This window comes from Anomalospiza imberbis, chromosome 1 (genome assembly GCF_031753505.1).
Source record: "Anomalospiza imberbis isolate Cuckoo-Finch-1a 21T00152 chromosome 1, ASM3175350v1, whole genome shotgun sequence".
NCBI lineage: Eukaryota > Metazoa > Chordata > Aves > Passeriformes > Viduidae > Anomalospiza > Anomalospiza imberbis.
In genome coordinates, this window is record NC_089681.1 from 180,318 (window position 1) to 197,450 (window position 17,133).

The window sequence follows — 17,133 nt, forward strand, 5'->3', positions numbered from 1 at the left end:
ACACACTTCTCCTGACACTTTCTTCCTCCTGCTGACAGCAAGGTGAGCCCTCATCCCCTGGCCCCTGGCCCTTTTGCTCCTGCCCTCTTGGCCCCTCTCTTCCAGCACGCTCAGCCCCAGCCTCAGCAGCCCTCACACCTCTTCAGAGCCCCACAACAGCCTCCATATTCCCTCACACTCCTGAACCTCTTCCCCTTTTACCCACACACCCATGCCTTGCCTCACCTTCTCTTCCCTTACAGAGACCCTCCACACCACACCCATGGCCTGCAACAGCCTCTGCCGACCCTGCGGACCCACCCCGCTGGCCAACAGCTGCAACGAGCCCTGTGCCCTGCAATGCCAGGATTCCCGCGTCATCATCGACCCTTCCCCTGTGCTGGTCACCCTGCCAGGACCCATCATGACCTCCTTCCCCCAGAGCACCGCCGTCGGATCCACCTCCTCGGCTGCCGTGGGCACTGAGCTCAGTGTGCAGGGACAGCCCATCTCTGGTGGATTTGGTGGCTTTGGCTACGGCTTTGGCTACGGCCGTGGATTTGGCTACGGACTGGGAGGCCTGGGCTGCTATGGCAGAAGGGGCTATGGCTACATCTGCTGAGGGTCCTCAGCACCACTCATGAAACCAACCACCCTTTCCCTGGAACACATCTCAGGCTTTGAGGACATGTCTCTGCACCAAAGCTCTCCAATGGGCTCAGCGATTCCAGTTCCTGTGATGCCTTTAGGCATCACCTGATCTCAGGGCACCAAACAAGGCAGCAGCCAAGGGGCCATCCCAGGCTGCCTTCAAACATGGCCCATCTGCCTCCTCCTTCCACTCTCTGCTCTGCATCACTCCTTTAGTTGTGTCCAGTCCCCTGTGCTGCAAACCCCTTCTCCCAAGCCAGATACCATCGGGTATCTCCGGTGTGCAGCTCCTGCTGTGGGGCTGGAAGGCCTTGATGCTCTGGCCAGACCTACAAGCAGAGCTTCTCTGCTTATTGTCACCCTGCTCACAACCCAGACTGGCTCTCTTCCACTGGCTGCTCCTGAGTTTTCACTCTTCATCCTCAATAAAGTTTTCTTGCATCACAACCTCACATGGCTCTTTCTTTTTTCTCCCAGGACTCTTCCAGTTTCACTCAGTGCTAAGGCAAATTTGTGCAGACAATTGGCGTGAATGAAAAAGTGCATTAAGCCCTGTCTTAGGAAATATTGCTCCAGTTGCACTACCCCTAGCACACTTTGGTCTTCCATTTCACCGCACAAACCCTTCACATCCTTGAGATCAGGCCTGGATATTCTAGTGCAGGTTTTTGCCTGCTTCTGACACAAACCTCTTGTGGTCTCTGTGTTCACTTTTGGTTCCAGCGCCTCATCATCTCCGAGGCTCATCTATAAGTCTGCTTGAGCTGGTCCTTTTCTTCCTTCTCATGGATGGTCCTACCTGGCAAGTCATGAGTTGGGGATTCCTTGCCTTCCCCCACATCTACAGTGTCATGTCCTTCTCTTGGGGTCATATCCTTCCGACCTTGGCGGCAGCTTTTAAGTGTGAGTTTTGGAAAACATATTCTGGTATTTATGGCTTGTGTCAGGGTGGGCTCAAGACGTGACGAAAGCTTTGGAGAAGTGGGGTGTAATCACTGAGGTCACCCCGTGGTACTTCCGTGCTGTGGTTTGTGGCTGTGTGGGGAGGAGTTGCCCCCACTCTCTGGCAGCCCTGTCAGGCTGGTCTGCATTTTGCAGCTGTGCTAAGTAGGAGGTGTTGTACCTTCAATCACATGCCCTCCCTCCTAGCTTTTCTTCCAGCTGGCAATGGCTGACATTGGACCATCTTTTTCCTGTTGGTTGTGCTTTCTGTGAGTCTTGGTGCCCCTCTTATTTTTAGAGTTTTGATATCCAGGGTCTTCTGGGTCGTTTCTTGGGCTAAGGACTGAGATCACTCCTCTGGGCAATGTCTGGTTGTCAGAAAGAGGATTGGGCAGTTCCCCTGGGTTGTTGGAGGACAGCATTGCATAATCCTTGAAAATACCCCAGGCAAGTCCAGATTGTGTCAGTGGTGGCCGCAAAAGGCTCCTAAGGGCTGGATCCAGAGGCTTGTGGACAGTGTCCCAAAGTCCAGACAGCAGCAAATCCCCAGTGCTGTGGGCCAGGAGTTGGATCCACTGGGCCAACATTGAAAGCCTGAGTGGTCCTGGACATCTGCTGGAGCTCAGCAAGGACAGGTGCCAAGGGCTGTTTGTTGGTAGGAGTCATCCCAGGTAGGAAGTAAAGTCTTGGAGTCACTTGGATCAATATATTTCTTCTCTGAAAAAGACTTTGGGGTTGTGGCTGAGAAGAAATGGACCAGGGGGTGCCTTTGGGTGGGAAAAGGGACCCGAAGGTTCAAGGGAAGAAGTGGGAAAAATGTTGAGATGAGACCGGGGGAGGTGATTCTTGCTGTGTCCTGAAAGCTGCTGACATCCCATGTGAGGTATTACGACCGGTCTTGGGCTCCCCCGCATGAAAATGAAATCCATTTATTGAATCTAAACCATTTCAGGGCCAGCAATGCTCTAAAGGGGCTGGTGGAACTTTCCTAGAGGAGAGAATGGGAGAGCTGAGACTCCCAGGGGACAAAGATGGACAGGGCTGTGCCATCAGTGTGTGCAAATCCTGGATGGTGAGTAATGAAGACAAGGGAGCCCGGCTGTTCTCAGCAGTGCAAACGTGCAGGGTGAGAGAGCAAGGGCACAAGTGAAAAGAGATTAAACTCCATGGGGAAAGTAGACAAGAATCTTTCATCGTGAGAGTGGCCACAGAGTGGAAGAGGTTGTAGAGTGGAAGAGGTAGTGGAGTCGCAGTCTTGGGAGATCCAAATCCGCACTGTCCCTGGTTCTGGAAATGTTCCTCTGTTGGTCTTGCTTGAGCAGGGCAGTTGAAGCACTTGCACTCCAGAGCTCCTGCCCAAGAGGTTGATGATGTTTCTCTCTTTGCTGGAAGGCTTCAGGAGTCCTGGCCAGGAAGAGAGTTTGTCAAGTGTGAACTGGCATGGAGTGACTTTTCCATTTTTGTGCCATGGAGAACATTGATGTGTCAATGTCTTTGGTGTAGCTGTTTGCAAGGTGTGTGGCATGTTCTGGAAGGTGTCCCCTCCTGTGCGTCCTATACCAGAACAGGTTTTTAATTGTTTTGTATATATAAAGAAAAATGTTGCTGCCCTGCCCAGGCACCCTCAATGACCTGTTGAAAGCTAGAGAGTGGTGGGTGAAGATGCAAGACCACTGGAATAAAAAGGATCAGGAGACATCCCAGGTTTGATGCAGGAAAACTTTATTAGTGCAAAAGAATAAACAGTCAGGAGAAAGATTTGGAAATAATCGGTTGTGAGGTGTGAGTAGGCCGTCGATCAGCCGAGGTGCTTGCTTTCTGGAGCTGTTGCCAGAGCCCCAAGCTGGTGGTGTCAGGAGTGGTGCTGAGGGCCCTTAGCAGATGTAGCCATAGCCCCTTCTGCCATAGCAGCCCAGGCCTCCCAGCCCGTAGCCAAATCCATGGCCATAGCCAAAGCCGTAGCCAAAGCCACCAAATCCACCAGAGATGGGTTGTCCCTGGGCACTGAGTTCAGTGCCCAGAGCAGCCGAGGAGGTGGATCCGACGGCGGTGTTCTGGGGGAAGGAGGTCATGATGGGTCCTGGCAGGGTGACCAGCACAGGGGAAGGGTCGATGATGACACGGGAATCCTGGCATTGCAGGGCACAGGGCTCGTTGCAGCTGTTGGCCAGCGGGGTGGGTCTGCAGGGTCGGCAGAGGGTGTTGCAGGCCATGGGTGTGGTGTGATGAGTTCCTGGAAGAGAGGGGGCAGGGTCGAGGCATGGGAACGTGAGGCGCAATGTGTCAGAAGGAGAAGGGTGTGTGGAAGTTGTTGTGGGGCTGTGGGCAGGGATGAGGGCTGCTGAGGCTGGGACTGAGCGTGCTGGAAGAGAGGGGCCAAGAGGGCAGGAGCAGGAGGGTCAGGGGCTTGAGACTCACCTGTTGTCAGCAGGAGCAGGAGCAGTAGGAGTCAAGAGAAGTGTTTGAAGCAGGGTGGGAATGGGCTGGCTTTTATGCTGGTCCTGGAGGGGTGGGACAGCCGTGTCCCATGGCCTTGGGGCATTTTGAGGCAGCAGCCCTTGCCTGGCCCAGCCTGCTCAGTCATGAGGTGGGGAGTGATTTCTTTCCTGCAACTCTTCAACTCCATGTCCTCCACTTGAGGCTGTTTCCATCAGTCCTTGGCATCACCTCTTAATGGAGAGAATTTAGTGACCATTATCTCATTGGTGACAGCAGGTGTCAGGACATTTTGAATATTCAAGAAAAGCTTTGGAGAACTGGGAAGTCATCACTGAAGTCATTCCATGGCATGTTGACAATGTCCCATGTGTATCCTTGCCTCCTGCCTGAAAGAACTCCCGGCTCTCTCAGCATCTCGTTTTAAGGGTGCTCCAGTCCCATCATTGTCATAATCTCCCTGCACTGCTCTTGGTCATCCACGTCCAGATCCTTGATCCACTGTGGACTCCCAGGAGTGGTGGGCGAAATGATGGACACTGCCTTCGACCCACTAGTATTTTTTTTCCAAATCCTGTCCTGGTAACTGCTGGCGTTTTTTGCCACCACAATGACTGGGAGAGAAGAGGACCTTGCTGACACTTCTCTAGTAATTACTGGCTTTTGCTAACGGAAACAGAAAACTGAGATTACAGGATAGAAGTTATGAAAGCTTATGGCTTGAATGCAGAATGCGGAAATTGACATCACAGTCCGGCAGTGGCAAGAAATGGAATGGACCGGGTTTATTCCTCAATATTAGATTTCTGAATGAGGTCTAGAACTACACATTATATGGCAGCATATGCTGTTGTATAAATTTCTAAAATGCAAATGAACGAGAACACTGCAACAAGTTCAGCCCAAAAAGAGTCTCGCTTTCCAGATCCTCTCTCTTGATCCCATTCAAGACTCAAGCCTAGAAGTTCTCTTTCATCCAAGCATTCACGCCTTTAAAGTTACTGCCAAGTGACCTCCTCAGGACATCAGCATCTCCCTCAGCATTCCTGGTTACAACATAATGACTGAAGGACATCCAGTAGCAGAGAAAAGAGTCCCAGTCTTCACAAGGCACCCACAAACCACAGCAGATGAGTGCCACGAAATTACATCACTGATGATATTGCACCTTTTCAGAGCTCTGGTTGTTTATTCACCCCTCCCTGACACACATGGAACAATCAAATTGACCCATGCGCTACCTCATGAACGCTGCTGTCAAGGTCAGATGGAACCAGCCTCAAGAGCAGGACATGGAATTGCAGAAAGACATGAATGAAACCACTCCCCACCTCATGACCTCATGCCAGGCTGGGCCGGAGGAGAGCTGCTGCCTGCAAATTGCCCCAAGGCCATGGGACAAGGCTGTCCCACCCGACAGGACAGCCATAAAAGCCACCCCAGAGCCCCTCTCCGTCACACACTTCTCCTGACACCTTCTCCTCCTGCTTTTGCTGACAACCAGGTGAGTCTCAAGCCCCTGACCCTCCTGCTCCTGCAACCCTGGCCCCTCTCTTCCAGCATGCTCAGCCCCAGCCTCAGCAGCCCTCACGCCTCCCCACAGCCCCACAACAGCCTCCACACTCCATCACACTCCTGCATCACTACCCCTCACACCCCCACACCCCTGCCCTGCCTCACCCCTCTCTCTTCCAGGGACCCTGCACACCACACCCATGGCCTGCAACACCCTCTGCCGACCCTGCGGACCCACCCCGCTGGCCAACAGCTGCAACGAGCCCTGTGCCCTGCAATGCCAGGATTCCCGTGTCATCATTGACCCTTCCCCTGTGCTGGTCACCCTGCCAGGACCCATCATGACCTCCTTCCCCCAGAACACTGCCGTCGGATCCACCTCCTCGGCTGCTCTGGGCACTGAACTCAGTGTGCAGGGACAACCCATCTCTGGTGGATTTGGTGGCTTTGGCTACGGCTTTGGCTATGGCCATGGATTTGGCTACGGGCTGGGAGGCCTGGGCTGCTATGGCAGAAGGGGCTATGGCTACATCTGCTAAGGGCCCTCAGCACCACCCCTGACACCACCAGCTTGGGGCTCTGGCAATAGCTCCAGAAAGCAAAGCACCTCGGCTGATGGACGGCCTACTCACACCTCACAACCGATTATTTCCAAATCTTTCTCCTGAATGTTTATTCTTTTGCACTAATAAAGTTTTCCTGCATCAAACCTGGGATGTCTCCTGATCCTTTTTATTCCAGTAGTCTTGCATCTTCACCCACCACTCTCTAGCTTTCAACAGGTCATTGAGGGTGCCTGGGACAGGGCAGCAACATTTTTCCTTATATATACAAAACAATTAAAAACCTGTTCTGGTATAGGACGCACAGGAGGGGGACATCTTCCAGAACATGCCACACACCTTGCAAACAGCTACACCAAAGACATTGACACATCAATGTTCTCCATGGCACAAAAATGGAAAAGTCACTCCATGCCAGTGCACACTTGACAAACTCTCTTCCTGGCCAGGACTCCTGAAGCCTTCCAGCAAAGAGAGAAACATCATCAACCTCTTGGGCAGGAGCTCTGGAGTGCAAGTGCTTCAACTGCCCTGCTCAAGCAAGACCAACAGAGGAAGATTTCCAGAACCAGGGACAGTGCGGATTTGGATCTCCCAAGACTGCGACTCCACTACCTCATCCTCATAATGCAAGATTCTGGGCTTCTTTGCCCATGGAATTCCATCTCTTTCCACTTGTCCCCTTGCTGTCTTGCCCTGCACGTGTGCACTGCTGAGGACAGCCAGGCTCCCTTGTCAGGCTCACCCACCACCATCAGGGATTTGCACATCCTGATGTCCAGGACACTGCTGCTCACTGATGTCCATGCTTGTCCCCCGGGAGTCCTGGCTCTCTCCATTTCCCATCTTGCAATCATCTTTCAGGCCCATTTGTATCTGGGTGGCCCTGAGCTCGTCTCACTGGGGAGCCCAGAACTGCCCACAACACCTCACACAGGAGCTCACCAGTGCTGAGCAAACACCAACAATCACCTCTCACTGCCTCATCCCAACACTTGTCCATATCATTCCCGGAACCTTGGGATCCCTTTTCCCACAAGGGCACAGGGACACCTCCAGCTTCATTTCTTGTCATCCACAACCCGAAAGGCTTTTTGGAAAAGAAAGCAATTGTTCCAATTGATACCCACATATTCCTTCTTTCCTGGGATGACATCCTTGTTCCTCCCAAGAAACAGCCCTCAGCAAATGCCCTTGCTGGGCTCCAGCAGATGTCCAGGACCACTGAGGTTTGTGGTTTTGGCCAAAATTATCCAACTCTGGGGCCTTGATGCCATCTTGACTTTGGGACAAGCCTCCGGGCCCAGTTCTTCAGACCCTTCTCAAACCACTGACACCATCAGGACTTGCCTGGTCATTGAGGATCAGGCAAGGCTGTCCTCCAACAACCCTGGAACACCGCCAAATCCTCTTTCTGTTAATCACAAGTGGCCTCACCCTTTGCACTCAGCCCCAGTAAAGACCCCAATGGCCCTCGATACCAAAACCTTAAAGGCAAGAGGAGCACCAAGACACCCACAGAGCACCGTCAACAGGAAAGGTCAAGTCTAGTGTCAGGCTTAGCCAGGTGGGATCAAGGTGGGAAGGCATGGAATGTGAGGGAAGGGGCAACACCTCCAGCACAGCTGCAAGTCCCAGACCAGCCAGACAGGGCTGGGAGGGAATGAGGCTCCTCTTCACAGCACACCCTACAAACCACAGCACACCCCTGCCACAGGGTGACCTTACCGATGACAACCGCACCTCCCCAAAATTTTGGTTGCTTATTCAGCCCTCCCTGACACTCACCCGCAGAGCAAACCCTCCCCACCAACCCTCACATACCAGTAACTCACACTTGAAAGCCACCCTCAAGGTCAGAAGGACAGGGCCTCAAGAGGAGGATGTGGAATCGTGAAATTCCATAAAGGCACACCCACATCATGACAGAGAGGGAAAGCGGAGCATGCTGATCATCAGGTAGCAATTACTGGGTTTTGCTCACAGGAACACAATATTAGGATTCACGGGATATAAATCATTATGAAACCTGATGGCTTGAATGTGGAATAAGGGAATTGACACCACAGAGCAGCCTGGGAACAAAGGGATCGGATGCTGTTTGTTGTTTGTTATTGGATTTCTGAATGAGGTCAAGGAATACACTTTACATGCAAGAGTGTGTTGAAATTAGAATTTGAGGAATCCAAGAGGACCATAAAAATGGAACAGGTTCAGCCTGAGCAGCCTCTGGTTTACCAGATCTTGTGATCCCATTCAATACAAAAGGCCAAGAGCTCTTGTTCATCCATCAGGAACATCTCGCACGCACTGGCATCTGTCCAAGCTCTTGCAGAGTGACCTCCCCAGGACATCAGCATCTTCCTCAGCATTCCTGGGTGCAACACAATGACTGAAGGACATCCAGCAACACAAAACAGTGTCGAGGTCTTCACAAGGCACCCACAAACCACAGCACCCAAGGGCCACAAAGTGACATCACTGATGACATTGCAAATCTCCAGGGCTCTGGTTGTTTATTTGTTCCTCCCTGACGCACATCTGACAAGGAAAACCTGCCAAATACCAACCCATGAAAACTGCCGCCAAGATCAGATGGACACAGACTCAAGAGCAGGACACGGAATTGGAGAACATGACAAAGGAAAACATTCCCGACCGCATGACATCATACCAGGCTGTGTGAGGCAAGAGCTGCTGCCTCAAAAATGCCCCAAGGCCATGGGACAAAGCTGTCCCACCCCTCCAGCACCAGCATAAAAGCCAGCCCAGAGCCTCTCTCCCTCACACACTTCTCCTGACACTTTCTTCCTCCTGCTGACAGCAAGGTGAGCCTCATGCCCCTGGCCCTTTTGCTCCTGCCCTCTTGGCCCCTCTCTTCCAGCACGCTCAGCCCCAGCCTCAGCAGCCCTCACACCTCTTCAGAGCCCCACAACAGCCTCCACACTCCATCACACTCCTGCATCACTTCCCCTTTTACCCCCACACCCATGCCTTGCCTCACTTCCCTCTCTCTTCCAGGGACCCTCCACACCACACCCATGGCCTGCAACACCCTCTGCCGACCCTGCGGACCCACCCCGCTGGCCAACAGCTGCAACGAGCCCTGTGCCCTGCAATGCCAGGATTCCCGCGTCATCATCGACCCTTCCCCTGTGCTGGTCACCCTGCCAGGACCCATCATGACCTCCTTCCCCCAGAACACCGCCGTCGGATCCACCTCCTCGGCTGCCGTGGGCACTGAGCTCAGTGTGCAGGGACAGCCCATCTCTGGTGGATTTGGTGGCTTTGGCTACGGCCTTGGCTACGGCCGTGGATTTGGCTATGGGCTGGGAGGCCTGGGCTGCTATGGCAGAAGGGGCGGCTACATCTGCTGAGGGTCCTCAGCACCACTCATGAAACCAACCACCCTTTCCCTGGAACACATCTCAGGCTTTGAGGACATGTCTCTGCACCAAAGCTCCCCAATGGGCTCAGCGATTCCAGTTCCTGTGATGCCTTTAGGCATCACCTGATCTCAGGGCACCAAACAAGGCAGCAGCCAAGGGGCCATCCCAGGCTGCCTTCAAACATGGCCCATCTGCCTCCTCCTTCCACTCTCTGCTCTGCATCACTCCTTTAGTTGTGTCCAGTCCCCTGTGCTGCAAACCCCTTCTCCCAAGCCAGATACCATTGGGTATCTCCGGTGTGCAGCTCCTGCTGTGGGGCTGGAAGGCCTTGATGCTCTGGCCAGACCTACAAGCAGAGCTTCTCTGCTTATTGTCACCCTGCTCACAACCCAGACCGGCTCTCTTCCACTGGCTGCTCCTGAGTTTTCACTCTTCATCCTCAATAAAGTTTTCTTGCATCACAACCTCACATGGCTCTTTCTTTTTTCTCCCAGGACTCTTCCAGTTTCACTCAGTGCTAAGGCAAATTTGTGCAGACAATTGGCGTGGATGAAAAAGTGCATTAAGCCCTGTCTTAGGGAATATTGCTCCAGTTGCACTACCCCTAGCACACTTTGGTCTTCCATTTCACTGCACAAACCCTTCACATCCTTGAGATCAGGCCTGGATATTCTAGTGCAGGTTTTTGCCTGCCTCTGACACAAACCTCTTGTGGTCTCTGTGTTCACTTTTGGTTCCAGTGCCTCATCATCTCCGAGGCTCATCTACAAGTCTGCTTGAGCTGGTCCTTTTCTTCCTTCTCATGGATGGTCCTACCTGGCAAGTCATGAGTTGGGGATTCCTTGCCTTCCCCCACATCTACAGTGTCATGTCCTTCTCTTGGGGTCATATCCTTCCGACCTTGGCGGCGGCTTTTAAGTGTGAGTTTTGGAGAACATATTCTGGTATTTATGGCTTGTGTCAGGGTGGGCTCAAGACGTGACCAAAGCTTTGGAGAAGTGGGGTGTAATCACTGAGGTCACCCCATGGTACTTCCGTGCTGTGGTTTGTGGCTGTGTGGGGAGGAGTTGCCCCCACTCTCTGGCAGCCCTGTCAGGCTGGTCTGCATTTTGCAGCTGTGCTAAGTAGGAGGTGTTGTACCTTCAATCACATGCCCTCCCTCCTAGCTTTTCTTCCAGCTGGCAATGGCTGACATTGGACCATCTTTTTCCTGTTGGTTGTGCTTTCTGTGAGTCTTGGTGCCCCTCTTATTTTTAGAGTTTTGATATCCAGGGTCTTCTGGGTCGTTTCTTGGGCTAAGGACTGAGATCACTCCTCTGGGCAATGTCTGGTTGTCAGAAAGAGGATTGGGCAGTTCCCCTGGGTTGTTGGAGGACAGCATTGCATAATCCTTGAAAATACCCCAGGCAAGTCCAGATTGTGTCAGTGGTGGCCGCAAAAGGCTCCTAAGGGCTGGATCCAGAGGCTTGTGGACAGTGTCCCAAAGTCCAGACAGCAGCAAATCCCCAGTGCTGTGGGCCAGGAGTTGGATCCACTGGGCCAACATTGAAAGCCTGAGTGGTCCTGGACATCTGCTGGAGCTCAGCAAGGACAGGTGCCAAGGGCTGTTTGTTGGTAGGAGTCATCCCAGGTAGGAAGTAAAGTCTTGGAGTCACTTGGATCAATGTATTTCTTCTCTGAAAAAGACTTTGGGGTTGTGGCTGAGAAGAAATGGACCAGGGGGTGCCTTTGAGTGGGAAAAGGGACCTGAAGGTTCAAGGGAAGAAGTGGGAAAAATGTTGAGATGAGACCGGGGGAGGTGATTCTTGCTGTGTCCTGAAAGCTGCTGACATCCCATGTGGGGTATTACGACCGGTCTTGGGCTCCCCCGCATGAAAATGAAATCCATTTATTGAATCTAAACCATTTCAGGGCCAGCAATGCTCTAAAGGGGCTGGTGGAACTTTCCTAGAGGAGAGAATGGGAGAGCTGAGACTCCCAGGGGACAAAGATGGACAGGGCTGTGCCATCAGTGTGTGCAAATCCTGGATGGTGAGTAATGAAGACAAGGGAGCCCGGCTGTTCTCAGCAGTGCAAACGTGCAGGGTGAGAGACCAAGGGCACAAGTGAAAAGAGATTAAACTCCACGGGGAAAGTAGACAAGAATCTTTCATCGTGAGAGTGGCCACAGAGTGGAAAAGGTTGTAGAGTGGAAGAGGTGGTGGAGTCGCAGTCTTGGGAGATCCAAATCTGCACTGTCCCTGGTTCTGGAAATGTTCCTCTGTTGGTCTTGCTTGAGCAGGGCAGTTGAAGCACTTGCACTCCAGAGCTCCTGCCCAAGAGGTTGATGATGTTTCTCTCTTTGCTGGAAGGCTTCAGGAGTCCTGGCCAGGAAGAGAGTTTGTCAAGTGTGCACTGGCATGGAGTGACTTTTCCATTTTTGTGCCATGGAGAGAACGTTTGTGTCAAAGACTTTGGTGTAGAAGCTTGCAGGGTGCGTGACATGTTCTAGGAGATGTCCCTTCCTGTTCTTCCTATGCCTGTTAGTCACTCCTATAAGTAATTTGTTATTAGTTGTTTTGAGATATATGTAAGCAAAATTGTTGTTGCCTAGTTCCACATCCTTCCAGTGGCTTGTTCAGCTCTAGAATGTGGTGGGTGAGGATGTGAGACCACTGGAATAAAAAAGATAAGGAGGCGTTGCAGGTTTGATGCAGGTAAAATTTATTGATGTGAAACAATGGAAAGTCAGGAGAAAGAAGTGGAAATAATCTGCTGTGAGGTGCGAGCAGGGCAAGCATCAGCTGAGGTGCTTTGCTTGCAGGAGCTGTTGCCAGAGACCCAAGCTGGTGGTGGCAGGGGTGGTGCTGAGGGCCCTTAGCAGATGTAGCCATAGCCCCTTCTGCCATAGCAGCCCAGGCCTCCCAGCCCGTAGCCAAATCCACGGCCATAGCCAAGGCCGTAGCCAAAGCCACCAAATCCACCAGAGATGGGCTGTCCCTGCACACTGAGCTCAGTGCCCACGGCAGCCGAGGAGGTGGATCCGACGGCGGTGTTCTGGGGGAAGGAGGTCATGATGGGTCCTGGCAGGGTGACCAGCACAGGGGAAGGGTTGATGATGACGCGGGAATCCTGGCATTGCAGGGCACAGGGCTCGTTGCAGCTGTTGGCCAGCGGGGTGGGTCCGCAGGGTTGGCAGAGGGTGTTGCAGGCCATGGGTGTGGTGTGCAGGGTCCCTGGAAGAGAGAGGGGTGAGGCAGGGCAGGGGTGTGGGGGTGTGAGGGGTAGTGATGCAGGAGCGTGATGGAGTGTGGAGGCTGTTGTGGGGCTGTGGGGAGGCGTGAGGGCTGCTGAGGCTGGGGCTGAGCATGCTGGAAGAGAGGGGCCAGGGTTGCAGGAGCAGGAGGGTCAGGGGCTTGAGACTCACCTGGTTGTCAGCAGGAGCAGGAGCAGAAGGAATCAGGAGAAGTGTGTGACAGAGAGGGGCTCTGGGCTGGCTTTTATGGCTGTCCTGTCGGGGTGGGACAGCCTTGTCCCATGGCCTTGGGGCAATTTGCAGGCAGCAGCTCTCCTCTGGCCCAGCCTGGCATGAGGTCATGAGGTGGGGAGTGGTTTCATTCATGTCTTTCTGCAATTCCATGTCCTGCTCTTGAGGCTGGTTCCATCTGACCTTGGCGGCAGCTTTAGGGTGAGAATTGGTTTTGGGCAGATTTGATTGTTCCATGTGTTTCAGGGAGGATTGAATAAACAACCAGAGCCCTGGAGATGTGCAGTGTCATCACTGAGGTAATTTTGTGGTACTCATGTGCTGTGGTTTGTGGGTGCCTTGTGAAGACTGGGACTCTTTTCTGTGCTGCTGGATGCCCATCAGTCATTGTGTTGCACCCAGAAAGGTCAAGGAAGCTTCTGATGTCCTGAGGAGGTCACTCTGCAATAACCTGGCAGGATTCTGGTGCCTTTGAGCCCTTCCTAATGAATGAAAGAGAGCTCTTGGCCTTGAATGGGATCAAGGGCGAGGATCCAGCAAAGCAGAGGCTGTTCAGGCTGAACTTGTTTTATTTGTCAGGTCCATTTGGATTTCTGCAATCTACACGACAGCATACACTGTCATTTAAAACATATTCCTTGACCTCATTCATGAACCTTATAAACAAACAACAAGCCCGTGTTTGCCCAGGCTGGTCTGTGATGTCAATTCTCTTATTCCACATCCAAGCCACAAGGTTTCATAATTTAAAATCTCTAAGTCTTAATATTTTCTTCCTGTTAGCAGAAGCTAATTGTTACTAATGGGCGATCAATGAGCTCCTCCTCCCTCCTGTGTCATGGTGCTGGCATTCCTTTTTGGAATTCTGAGATTCTAAGCCATTTTTTTTAAGGTCTTGTCATCTGACTTTGATGGCAATATTTAAATGCAAGTATCAGAGGTTAAATGCTGGTGTTGTTGGCCTTGTCAGGGCAAGGTGAAGACATGACCAAAGCCACCTCATCAGTGAGGTTGCCCCAGGGCACTCATGTTCTGTAGTTTGTGGGTACATTGTGAAAATGGGCCCCAAACCGTCACAGCTCTGTCAGGTTGGTCTGGGCCTTGCAGGAGCGCTGCTTGTGAGAGTCTGCTCCTTTCATCCCATTGTTTCCATCCCCACCATGTTGCCATCTCTCCAGGTGTTTTTGTATATCAGACCTTTCTGGCTGCAGGAAAGCAATCCTGTTGTTTAGGGAGGATCCCATGCTGTCCTAAGTTTTGTGTTGGTTCATCCATAGTGCTCATCTTATCTGGGCTCAGCAAGGTCACACTGTGGGGTCACAGTGCTGAGCTCTGCTTGACGCTTGGAAAGGGAAAATGGTGAAGGATAAGGAGAACATGAGGAGAATGTGAGGAGAACTGTTCCTCAACCACTGATTAATCCACCCTTTGGCCAAGTACCTTTTGCTGCAAAAAACTCCAGTAGTTACCAGGACGGGATTAGGAAAAGAAATACAAGCAGCTTGAGGGCAGTGCCCATCTTTTCAGTGACCACTGCTGGGACTCCACAGTGGAACACTGACATGGACATGGTTGACCAAGAGCAGCTCAGGGAGACCAAGACAATGATGGAACTGGAGCATCCTTAAAATGAGATGAAACTAGGGACCTGGAATTTCAGACAGAGACAAAATGCAAATGGGAGATATTGTCAATATGCCATGGCATGACCTAGTGTTAAATCCCTGGTTCTCCAGAGCATTTGGTAAGTACTCTGCATGTCCTGACACTTGCTATCAACAACAAGCTATTGGTTGTTAATTCTCTCAACTAAGAGGTTATACCAAGGTCAGATGGGCACGGCCTCAAGGGAAACAACACAGAATTGCAGAGTTGCAGGAAAGAAAACACTCCCGACCTCATGACTCACCAGGCTGGGCAAGGCAAGAGCTGCTGCGTAAAAATGCCCCAAGGCTATGGGACAAGGCTGACCCACACCTCCAAGACCTGCATAAAAGCCAGCCCAGAGCCTCTCTCCCTCAGACTTCTCCTGACGCCTTCTCCTGTGCAGATAGCAAGGTGAGTCTCAATCCCCTGACCCTCCTGCACCTGCACCTCTGGCCCCTCTCTCAGTCCCATTGGCCCCAGCCTCAGCAGCCCTCACACCTCTCCACAGCCTCCCAACAGCCTCCACACTCCCTCACCCTCCAGCATCATCACCCCTCACACCCCTGCCCTGCCTCACCCCTCTCTCTTCCAGGCACCCTCCACACAACAACCATGGCCTGCAACACCCTCTGCCAACCCTGCGGACCCACCCCGCTGGCCAACAGCTGCAACGAGCCCTGTGCCCTGCAATGCCAGGATTCCCGCGTCGTTATCCAGCCTTCTCCCGTGCTGGTCACCCTGCCAGGACCCATCATGACCTCCTTCCCCCAGAGCACCGCCGTCGGATCCACCTCCTCGGCTGCCGTGGGCACTGAGCTCAGTGTGCAGGGACAGCCCATCTCTGGTGGATTTGGTGGCTTTGGCTACGGCCTTGGCTATGGCCGTGGATTTGGCTACGGGCTGGGAGGCCTGGGCTGCTATGGCAGAAGGGGTGGCTACATCTGCTAAGGGCCCTCAGCACCACCTCTGACACCAACCACCCACCCCCTGGAACACAACTCAGGCATTGAAGACGCATCTCTGGGTCAAGGCTCTCCAAGGGGCTCAGCACTTCCAGCTCCTGCTCTGAGGGCATCAAGCAAGGCAGCAGCCAAGGGGCCAGCCTGGGCGGCCTGCAAACATGGCCCATCTGCCTCCTTCACTTCTCCTCTCCCTGCTTCCTGGTCTCTGCTCTCCCCTTTCAGCTCTGTCCAGTCCCCTCTGCTGCAAACCCCTTCTTCCAGATCAGAGACCATTGGGCACCTCTGGTGGGCTGCTGCCTCTGTGGGCAGGAAGTCCTTGATGCTCTGGCCAAATGTTCTGCAAGCAATAGACCCCAGCTGTTGGTCACTCTGATTGCACCGCAGCCCAATTCCCTTCCACTGGCTGCTCCTGCTTTTTCACTATTTTGTCTCAATAAAATTTTTCTTGCATCACAATTTCAGATGTCTGTTTTCTGAATGGACTCACTCGTAATAAGCTGGATGTGAAACCTGTTTCCCTTGTGCTGTGCCACAGGAGAGCAGGAATCAATAGTCCAAGTGTCTTCAAGAGAAGTTTAGGTTGGCTATTATGGAATCCTCCTTCATGGAGAGGGTTGCCATTGTTGTCACAGACTGCACAGCATAATGGTGGAGTCATCATCCCTGCAGGGATTTAATATCCCTGTAAATGTGTAATTTGGGGACACGGGTTAATGCTGGCTTTGGTAGTGCAGAGGGAATGGTTAGACTTTGTACTTAAATTTTAGATCTTCTGCAACAAAAATGCTTTTAAGATGTGATCGTTTAGTGGCCGATTTTGTAGTCCTGCTTTAACAGTTGTACTCCATGTCAAGAGGCTTTTCCATCAGAGCTGACTCCCTGTGTGTTGGTGGCAGCTGTGCAAGGGAGCAGAGGCCAAAGGGGAGAGGCAGCAGGGGAGGGGTGAGCCAGGATTTTGGGGTCTTGAGTTGTGGCAAATGCTGAGGGGTGAGGCCTGTTGTCTTGGGGGATTTCCCTTGGGGAAATGGTGGTTGGCCAAGCTCTGTGTCTACTCTGTGCCAGTGACTCAGCCTGGGCATGAGGAGAGAGCTGTGGCTGGTGTTGGATGCAACCCTTTTGTGAAGCCTCTGAGGCTCCTTCCCCTTCCATGCTCCCAGAGCAACCAAGCAAATCCAGGTTGCCTGAGAGGGCAGGGAGTGGCCTGAGGGCGGCTGTGGGGCTGGGCCCAGAGGCTGGGGATCAGTGGCCCAAAATTCAAATTGAAGCAAATCTCAAGGGAAGTAAGTCAAGAGCTGTATCCATGAGGCCAACCCTGTTCAACCTTCTCAACAATGATGTGGGCAGTGGGGCTGTTGTGCCCTCAGCGAGCTGGCAGCCCATGGGGTGGCTGAGGCACAACTACCAGTCAGAGAGACCTGGAGACTGAGGGTTAAAGGCATCTCCTGAAGCTCAGTCAAGGGAAATGTGAAATTCTGCATCTGGGCAGGAATGGCAATGGGGCCCAGGTCATGCTGGGGCCTGAGAGGCTGGGTAGGAGCTTTGCAGAGCAGGACCCTGTGGTGCTGGTGGAGAACAAATGGGTC

General features: G+C 52.7%; 6 protein-coding genes across 6 annotated transcripts; 4 read left to right on the plus strand and 2 right to left on the minus strand.

The window, feature by feature from the left end:
- The first annotated feature begins 249 nt into the window (after positions 1-249).
- LOC137473612 (feather beta keratin-like) lies at positions 250-601 on the plus strand. Its single transcript, XM_068189450.1, has one exon. It carries the CDS (start codon positions 263-265, stop codon positions 599-601), a length of 339 nt encoding a protein of 112 aa, XP_068045551.1. The 5' UTR covers positions 250-262.
- A 2,845-nt stretch (positions 602-3,446) lies between these two features.
- On the minus strand, positions 3,447-3,785 carry LOC137465229 (feather beta keratin-like). The gene has a single exon (XM_068177147.1). The coding sequence runs from the start codon at positions 3,783-3,785 to the stop codon at positions 3,447-3,449; it is 339 nt and encodes a 112-aa protein (XP_068033248.1).
- A 65-nt stretch (positions 3,786-3,850) lies between these two features.
- Positions 3,851-6,062, plus strand: LOC137465236 (feather beta keratin-like). The gene is made up of 2 exons (XM_068177159.1): positions 3,851-3,869; positions 5,704-6,062. Exons 1-2 carry the CDS (start codon positions 3,851-3,853, stop codon positions 6,060-6,062), a joined length of 378 nt encoding a protein of 125 aa, XP_068033260.1.
- Positions 6,063-9,127: 3,065 nt separating this feature from the next.
- LOC137465244 (feather beta keratin-like) lies at positions 9,128-9,463 on the plus strand. Its single transcript, XM_068177171.1, has one exon. The coding sequence runs from the start codon at positions 9,128-9,130 to the stop codon at positions 9,461-9,463; it is 336 nt and encodes a 111-aa protein (XP_068033272.1).
- A 2,868-nt stretch (positions 9,464-12,331) lies between these two features.
- On the minus strand, positions 12,332-12,670 carry LOC137465252 (feather beta keratin-like). The gene has a single exon (XM_068177185.1). It carries the CDS (start codon positions 12,668-12,670, stop codon positions 12,332-12,334), a length of 339 nt encoding a protein of 112 aa, XP_068033286.1.
- Positions 12,671-15,200: 2,530 nt separating this feature from the next.
- Positions 15,201-15,812, plus strand: LOC137473669 (feather beta keratin-like). Its single transcript, XM_068189567.1, has one exon. It carries the CDS (start codon positions 15,201-15,203, stop codon positions 15,534-15,536), a length of 336 nt encoding a protein of 111 aa, XP_068045668.1. The 3' UTR covers positions 15,537-15,812.
- The last annotated feature ends 1,321 nt before the right edge of the window (positions 15,813-17,133 follow it).